The following is a 10,000-nucleotide window of genomic DNA, read 5'->3' as shown; positions in this document are numbered from 1 at the left end:
TTCAGGAGGACCAGAACTAAGCTGAACACCATTTCCATCCTGGAAGGGGGGAAGGGGGTGGAGGACTACATATACCTGGGTGTTCACCTTGACAACAGACTGGACTGGAAATAAACCACTGGGACTGTCTACAGCAAGGGACAGAGCAGACTCTACTTCTTGAGGAAGCTTATGTCCTTCAACACTACACAGCCCCTACACAACCTTCTGGTCAGACAACAAAGTCTTCATTTGGAGACTGCTTTAGGTCCGCTGCAATAAGGTTACAGGTTACATTCCTGCCCACTGCAACAGCCATCTCCACCCACTCCCCTCTGTGCAGGAAGAAGAGACCCCTCCTCTGACTGGCCATGCAGTATATTTTACATTTCATTTCCATAGGACTATCAATATCTTCCCTTGAAATTCAATTCTATTTTGATTATTATTTTTTTTTTTTTGTATAGTGGTAGTTGTATGTAGTAATTCTGTGTTCTACCTCATTGGTCCTCATTCTCGAAAATGTTTTGAAGTTTCTTCTGAAATGTTCCTTACGGACTTCGGAAAACCAACGTAAGAAAAAGATCTCTGCCAGATTCATGACGCCTGAAAATGTGTTCTTAAGCAGCAGAAGTGTTCTGAGCTGTGCTCCCCCGGAAGAGGTTTCTTAAATTGAAAGCGCATTCTCCTGCACCTGAATTTGCATACAAACACGGCCGAAAGCTCCTTATAAGGGCACGTAACCGTTGTGACATGTGCAGTCGAAATCAACCAAATCCACGGGAAGGCAACTCGAAAGCGAGTCATGTCAAAGCGGAAAAACACTTTAATGAATGCCAAATTTGTTCGTAAATCCACCGGAAGTGGAGTTCAGAAAAAAATCCCTTCTTAAATTCTTCCCAACTGCGTTCGAGAATGAGGCCCATAAGTTAGGTGTTTTTTCTCATTTATGTGAATTTCTGCTAAGCCACTAAAATTTCCCAACGGGGCAAAGATACAGCTCTCTCACGAAACGATTAAATTAAATAAATAAACAAACAATTGAGGGAACAAACCTCATAGGTGGCGAGCCTGTCAAGGTAGCTGAGAAGCTTCAGACGACTCCTGCATAGCTCCTTTTGTTCCAGAGTCAACCTAGAATCACACACGAACACACACACACACACACACACACACACACACACACACACACACACACATATAGAATCAGATCTCAACATACCATCAGTTCAAGCCCATTCCTCAATTCCTCTTTCAATTCAGACAGGGTAAATGGTATTAACTTCAGTCTCTCTCTCTCTCTCTCTATCTCTGATAACACAGACCCAAAGTGCTATGGTATACTCATTATAAAATAAATCACATGCCATACAGATATAGAAACACACACACACACACACACACAAACACACACACAAACACTCACACACAGAGGGACGGACAAGAAATATGGTCTAATAATATGTTCAAATTGCCCTGTTTGCCCAGATGGTGATAGGTTCTGTGTGTGTGTGTGTGTGTGTGTGTGTGTGTGTGTGTGTGTGTGTGTGTGTGTGTGTGTGTGTGTGTGTGTTTGTGTGTGTTTGTAAGTGTGCTACAGTGAGGCAGCAGGTCATTACAATCTCATTTCTTTCTCCATCTATTGGCTCAGAAACCTAAGTGCTTTACAAAGTGCAAACAGATTACACTGAATAAGACAATGACACACACACACATACACACACACACACACACAGACACACACACACACACACAGACACACACTTTAACTTAATGAATTATTCTGCAGGGAAGATACTGAACAGCATGGCTACGCATACCGATAACTTCTAAACACACACACACACATACTAGCACACACCCGCTTATTTTTACAAGATCTTATGTTATCGCCTAAAGGTTGAAGTTAAACAGACAGAAACACACTCACAAATATATAATAATAATCTGATACAGTACTATTGTTGTAACGACTGTGCAGTTAAAAATAAATTACGAAAATGATCATCTGAACCCAACCACGTTCAGGAATCTGAAAAAAGTTTAATATTGATCGGAGCAGGCAGCAACTGTGTGTGGGTGTGTGTGTGTGTGTGTGTGTGTGTGTGTGTGTGTCTGTATCTGTGTCTGTGTGTGTGTGCTGTGTGCTTCAGCAACTTAAGATGATTTTGTTTTCAGGCAGCACTAAAAGTCATTAAAAGGTGTTCTGTCTGAGTTGGCTTTAGATTATCTGTGTGTGTGCGCGTTTGTGTGTGTGTGTGTGGATGTGTGTGTGTGCGTGTGTGGGTGTGTGTGTAAGTGGTGTGTGTTGACCACTCAAAGCCATTTAAAACACAGAAGGCAGTACGTAGCCAGGAGCAACCAGCAGGAAATGAACTGAATCATTGCAAATTAAAAAATCGAGAACAGGGAGTGTTTAGTTTGTGTGTCTGTGTGTGTTTGTGTGTGTGTGTGTCATAAATGATCTTCCGCAGATTACACACCCTAAACACATTTCATTACTCCCAGAAAGGCGGAGTAAAGATATTAAACTCAGCAGGTGAGGCTTTTCCTACCATCAATGTTCTCTCACACACTCTTACTTGCTATTGGTTTTCACGGTAGACAACTCTCATTCACATACACTCTCACTCAGTCCCCTAACCCATACACACTCATATACACAAACACTCTCTCTCTCTCTCTCTCTCTCTCTCTCTCGCTCTCTCTCGCACACACACGCACACGCACACGCACTTTCAAAATGTCCAAACAGTTTATTTCCAAAGCGTAAGTGGCAGTGATTTTTATGACACATTTTCCCTGATTGCATGAGACATGATTCAAAGACCTCTAACATCACTTTAAGGACAACACAAGTCAGGACAGTTAAACAGCTTATTTGAGGTGCAGTTGTGATAAATTCCAAAAGATTCTCCCAAATGTTGTGACAAATTGCCTCCTCTGTTTGGCAGTGTCTGTTTGGCTCGTGCTGATCGATGGCACTGAGGTAGAGAAGCTCTTTCAGGCAAACAATGACCTCAATTTGAGACACTCAGCAAAGAGCCCAAGACAAGAGGGAGACAGGGTGAGGGATGGTCCAAATGAGACCGCAATCAAACACCTTTGAAATTCTTTGTGTGTGTGTGTGTGTGTGTGTGTGTGTGTGTGTGTGTGTGTGTGTGTGTGTGTGTGTGTGTATGTTTGTTTTTGTGTTTGTTTGTACATGTACAATCATTCTTTCTTTCACACACAAAGTGTACATGCGTGTGTCTGTGTGTGTGTGTGTGTGTGTGTGTGTGTGTGTGTGTGTGTGTGTGTGTGTACCTGCTGAAGTCCACTTTCTTGAGCAACTCTTGTCTCTGATTCTGATCTCTTTCCTTTCTTTTCTCCACCTCTTCCTCAGCCGAGAGAAAGTCTTCATAAGGCGTGTCATCCACATCAACATCACCTGCAAGGATGAACCTGTGTGTGAGACAGATAGAGAGTGTGAGTGTGAGTGTGAGTGTGAGTGTGAGTGTGAGTGTGAGTGTGAGTGTGAGTGAGTCAGACAGAGTGAGAGAGAGAGAGTGTTTGCGATTGTATGTATATGTGTGTATGTGTAAAAGACAATCAGTACTATTACGTTTTTGTGACATTATTTCAAGGTCTAGTATAGAACATATATTGGTAGGCAGGCACAAAGGTAAACAAAAGAATATAAGTGTGTGAGTGTGTGTTTCAATGATTTAATGATTGCACGGCCGTGATTGTGTGACTGAGTGTGTGTGTGTGTGTGTGTTTGTGTGTGTGTGTATGCATGGGTTAGCCAACAAGCCCACCTGCCCCCGTCCTCTCTGTTGCCAATGGCGATGAGTGCCTCCAGGTCTGTGCCCTTGAGGCCGTACAGCAGCAGCTCTTTGGCAGCGTCCACGTTCTCTGGCACACGCTCCACACACTCGTGCAGCACCCAGGAGCGCTTCTTTATCTTACTCTACACACACACACACACACACACACCCATAGAAACACACACACACACACACACACACACACACACACACACACACCCATAGAAACACACACACGATCATACAAACACACACACACACACACACATATAACTACATTAAACCCATTCTATAACATAAACAAAATGCTTACATGCAGATATGTAGAATCTTAAAAAAAACATAAAAACAATGTAAAACATTAGGCAACTCACAATCATCCCCAGAGAAGGAGGGGGTGAGAGGGAGAAGTATAAATAGCAAGAGGTATAGAGACAGAAAAAGACAGAGAGAAGGAAAGAGAGAGGTAGAGAGACAAAGAGAATGAGAGAGCGAGAGAGGCAGAGAGATAGACAGGGGGAGGGGGTGGGGTGGGGTAACAGTAACAGCTGTCTCCCTTCCCATGGCGTGTGTGTAGGTAGCAAAACAGATTTTACTGGTGTAAGTAGGCCCGGTCTTCAGTAGTAGATGACCTCAACTTAGCACATTCAAGGCCAGTGACTGCTCACACACACCTAGATATGCACCTTACTTCCTGAGAGAACTACACACACACACACACACACACACACACACACACAGAGAGAGAGAAAGAGAGAGAGAAAGAGAGAGAGAAACACACACACACACACACACACAAACACACACACACACACACACACACACACATCTTAACAAATACACACAGAAGAAATACACACACTCACTCACCAAATAGTCCTGGATGGAGGCGATGCTGACTGTGGACTTTCTCCACTGTCTCTGGTAAACCAGATCAGAGTCCAGACTGTAGGCATGAGCCAGGGACAGAGCCTCGCCGTACTCCTCATTATCAATCTGTCACACACACACACACACACACACACACACACACACACATCATTAGATCATACACCACACACACACACACACACACACAGAGACCCTTAGATCAAACACCACACACACACACAGATACACAGACACACAGACACACAGACCCTTAGATCAAACACCACACACACACACACACACACACACACAGACCCTTAGATCAAACACCACACACACACACACACACACACACACACACACACACACACCAGCGTTTCCGTTGTCCGGTAATTACCGGTCTTTGTCCGGAAAAAAATTGAAATGTCCGAAAATATTAGATCTCACTGGTCAAATTGTCTGATTGGAATTTCTTAAAAATCCCGTCCAGCAAACACAATCTGAATTTGACAACAATCCTAATATTAAGGCCTATAAAGCAAACGTGCACTGCCCTTATTATGTTTTAAAGGAACAGGCTATTCTGCCGCTTGAAAGTTATTTAACAACACGCATATGCTGCATTATAAATAGGCTAAAGCGCAAACCGTCTGTTACAAATGAAGCAAACTGAGTGATTAGTATCAAACATGGCCAAGCAGACTAGCCTTAAAAGTTTTTTTCAGAGGCCAAACGCAACTGATGAGGGTGAACCTTCTGATGAGGATGAACCTGTAATACCTGCAGTGTTGCGTATGAACGTGTTTCATTTCATTCTACTGTCTATGCCCGTGCGTGAGAGCGCCGAAGTTGCGTAGAGGCCGAGAGCAGACAGACAGATAGAGATTTTGAAAAATAGCTCGCAACATATTGAAAAAAAGAACTGGACAAGTTCATTTTTTGGAGCTGTGAACTTAGTTCAAAATGTAAACTATGAACTTAACTAGTTCATGTAGAAAGTGAACTTTCCAAACATTGAATAGCCTACCTGAAGCCCTAGATGTTCAAACAGCTTTACCAGAGAAAAGGCCGAAGTGTCGGGCGTTTATGTCCGAATTAAGTTCCCATGGCTAAGGTGCCAAGTAATTGGTAACAGTAAAATGTTCTGTTAGCTCTTCGAAATGGCAGGACGACTCAACGGATTCATAAGAGGGTCTAATCATTTTAGAATCTCCGCTGTCATTGAACATAGTCAGAGCAATGACCTTGATGCAGCGCTCAATTTCACACAGCAGGTTGCGATTTTTTTCCCATTGTAAACTTAGCCAAATAAACATGTTTCATTCTAAACGACCTGATAATGTAATTCTTTAAGCTAAACATGGCGTCAGTTTTCTTTAATAGGCAAATTTAGAAGCAGAAATAGATATATGACCGGCTTATTATTAAAATGTCCGGAAAATGAAAACTCTGCCGGTCATTTTGACCGGCAACATTTTTCTCTAGCGGAACCTCTGACACACACACACACACACACACACACACACACACACACACACACACACACACACACACACACACACACACACACACACACACACACACACACACACACACACACACACACACACACACACACACACACACACACACACACACACACACACACACACAGACCCTTAGATCAAACACCACACAAACGCACGTGCACGTGCGCACAAACACACACACACACACACACACACACACACACACACAGAGACAAAAACAGTCCAAGGTGAAGAACAACACACTGCACAAAGGGAACAGGCTGGCTGCTTGGCTCTGCTAAACTGCTTCCACTGTTCTGTCCGGGGAAATAATGTGAATAAATGGTCTCCATTGTGTCTGGCCCAAACCTTCAGCTCTGCTTACAATGAGCACGGACACTTACAGATGTTGTTGACAAACACACACACATACATACACAGACAAACACACACAGACACACACACACACACATACACACACACACACACACACACACCTTCCTCTGGTAGAGCTCCTCGGGGGTGGTGGAGCGGAGACTGACTAGCCGGTAGTTCTTGATGACAGCGCGGGGCCTTTTCCGTGGTGGTGCAAAGCGCTCCATCTCGGTGACGTAGTAGAGGCCCTGCTTGACGTAGCCAAAGTACCGGGCCCGTGCCGACGACTCATCTTCGGAGTCAGAGTCGTCCTCGGCACCATCGTCATCCTCACCGGGGCTGCTCTCCAGCCGCGAGCGCTTAGGGGCCAGTTTCACCTCACACTGATGGATGGACCGAGAGAGAGACAGAGAAAGAGGGAGTGAGCGTGAGAGAGAGTGAATGGGAGAGGGGGAGAGAGAGAGGGAGTGAGAGAAAGAGGGAGTGAGAGTGAGAGTGAGAGAAAGAGAGAGTGAAAGTGAAAGTGAGAGAGAGAGAATGGGAGAGGGGGAGAGAGAGGGGGGGGTGAGAGAAAGAGAAAGAGTGAGAGTGAGAGTGAGAGTGAGAGTGAGAGAGAGCAACCAAATGAAAAAGGGGGATGCAATAGACCCAAAAAGAGAGAGCAGGGGAGAGGGAGAGCAGGAGAAAGACAGAGAGAAGAGTTAGATGGAGATACAACAAACATGGATGATGCAGGTTGGGCAGCCCCTTTTCAAGAAGACTGTCTCTGATCCAGATGCATACATCTGTCCACACACACATGCTTGCATTTACACACACACACACACACACACACACACACACACACAGGCACACCACGAGATTTGCACTCCCAGTGTTTACCAACACACTGCTAACCTTCTCAGACAACCTGAGAAGAATTCCAGTGGAAGGGGGTGTGAGTGTATGTAGTGCGTGTGTGTGTGTGTGTATGGGGGGGGGGGGGGGGTTGGGGGGTATGTAACTGTGTGATGTATGAAGGAGGTGAGGTAAAGCCTCATCTGTTCTCTCTGTCTCAGAACCAGGGCTTCAGAGGGCAGTAGGGAGTATGACACGTTTGGCACTGCCATATATCACAGACACACACACACACACACACACACACACACACACACACACCCTTTCTTCTTATTGTTTCATTCTTGCCAAACTCCATTACATGCCCATTCACCCGCTTGCTCGCTTGTTCACTCACTCACCCACCCACCCATCCACCCACTTACCCAATCACTCACCCACACACTCACTCACTCACAAATACAATCTCATAATTACAACATCGTCATCATCATCATCTTCATCATCTCTCATACAGATTTGAGATTTTCTTCGACTTTCCCTCTCCTCCATTTCTGTCTCCATATTGTTCCCTCCCATTAGCGCTCGTTCGTCACCCCATCCCTTTCTTTCTGCTTCTCTGCCCTGTCTATTTGCATGTTTAATGTGATGAATCACCCAATCTGATTTATCACTAAATTAAGATTAGAAACAGCCGGAGGGAAGGAGATAAGAGGGGATTTTAAAAAGGAGCAATTTGTTTAATTACCCGATAAAGGGGAGAGATATAAATAGAGGGATGGAGAGGAATGAGCAGAGGAGAGGAACGAGGTGTGTTTCATCATCTCCTCTTTGGCTTACATGCTTGGAGATAAGACTACGACATCACTTCCTTTGAGGGTATCGAAGTGATATCACTTCCTTTGTGAGTGTAAGGCAGTTGTCTGTGTAACTTAACGAGTCACAAGAGCACACACTAGCAAACACACACACACACCCACACACACACATTTCACAAACACACACAGACCTCCAGGCTGAGAAATCCTCCGTCATGAGCAGACGTAACCCTTGGCGACGGCTCAAACCACTCGCAGGACTTCCCCAGTAGGTTCCGTAGGGTTCTTAGGGATGAGACGGTGAGAGAACCCGAACAGCGGGCCAGGATAAAGGCAGCGTCACTCCACCAGCTCACGTCCATCAGAGAACCGTACTGCTCCTTATCTGAAACACACACACACCACACGCCACACGCCACACATCACACACACACACACACACACACACACACACACACACACACACACACAAACAGAGGTTTGTGAACTCACCGTGTATGAATTTGCCAATATAATTTAAAAAAGTTGTGTGTGGGTGGGGGGGAGGAGTGTATTTATGTGAATATGTGAGTTAAACCTTTTATTTTTTTCCTCTTTTCCAGAGAAGTCTTCCACTCTGGGTTGATTTCATCAAATCCTGGCTGTTGAGATAAAGGATAGAAAGAGAGTGTGTGTGAGAGAGAGAGAGCGAGAGAGAGAGAGAGAGAGAGAGAGAGAGAAAGCATTTCCAATTGTTATCTCCTTGCATGAACTAATGATATGTTGGCTTATAGGCATGGCCACTGCTCTGGCATGACACATAGCTAATGAAGCTGATTTGGATCGAACAACAAGCCTGAATTTGAACATGGACATGTGAGGAGAGCAGAACATTAGAGGAGCAATCACACACACACACACACACACACACACACACACACACACACACACACACACACACACACACACACACACACACACACACACACACACACACACACACACACACACACACACACACACACACACTTCAGAAGTGACACTACTTTGTGTGCATGTGTTCACGTTCAAGTTCAAGTTCAAGTGTACTTTATTGTCAAAAATCTATGTAACAGGGTTAGCACAGAAGTTTGAAAATGCGTTTGACCAGTGTGTATGTGTGTGTATATGAATGTACATATAGGTATGTTTGCTTAATCTATTCTTCTTTATGTCTATGGTCCTCCATTCTGGTTTATTTCCTCAAATGCTTTGTGCTCTACTCTCCTGTTCCAATTTGAATTGTTGCATGTAGCGCCAATCTTCCCTTATCCAGCTTACACCTTATCCCCCAAGCAGCTAGCATTAGTTGGCTAGCGGGCTAAAATGCTCATGTTCATTATTCTAGCTCTTAGAAAGTGTTCCCAGCCATCATTGAAAGAGTGCTTCAAAGTGCTTCAGAAACAGCATGTATGATTGCCTACAGGAGAGGGCCATAGTATCTTTTGTGTAAGGGACAAGATGGACAGTAGGAGATGGGAAGAGAGGAACGGGAAGAGGTAACAGCACCTGCTGCAGCTGTTGAACCACACGCACACCTACACGCGCACGCGCACACGCACAGACCCATCTCGACATGCCGGGGAGGCGTCTGGATTTGAATTTCAAATCAGGCAAGCCTTCCAGATATGAATCATACCAATAGAATTGGGTAAAAGAACGTGCACACACACACACACACACACACACACACACACACACACACACACACACACACACACACACACACACACACACACACACACACACACACACACACACACACACACACACACACACACACACA

At 44.7% G+C, this 10,000-nt stretch overlaps 1 protein-coding gene across 1 annotated transcript in view; it reads right to left on the bottom strand.

The window, feature by feature from the left end:
* Window positions 1–10,000, bottom strand: part of nbas (NBAS subunit of NRZ tethering complex) — a gene marked incomplete at both ends in the record, with an annotated part of 156,630 nt that overhangs the window by 128,797 nt on the left and 17,833 nt on the right. The window contains 7 exon segments of the mRNA XM_080857545.1: window positions 1,035–1,113; window positions 3,286–3,423; window positions 3,780–3,931; window positions 4,659–4,784; window positions 6,664–6,924; window positions 8,388–8,581; window positions 8,774–8,837. Coding sequence (XP_080713671.1) covers window positions 1,035–1,113; window positions 3,286–3,423; window positions 3,780–3,931; window positions 4,659–4,784; window positions 6,664–6,924; window positions 8,388–8,581; window positions 8,774–8,837 — 1,014 coding nt within the window.

This window comes from Sprattus sprattus (genome assembly GCF_963457725.1).
Source record: "Sprattus sprattus genome assembly, chromosome: 2".
Taxonomy (NCBI): domain Eukaryota; kingdom Metazoa; phylum Chordata; class Actinopteri; order Clupeiformes; family Clupeidae; genus Sprattus; species Sprattus sprattus.
Note: the sequence above shows the minus strand (reverse complement) of the source record. Positions and strands in the feature narration are given on the sequence as shown.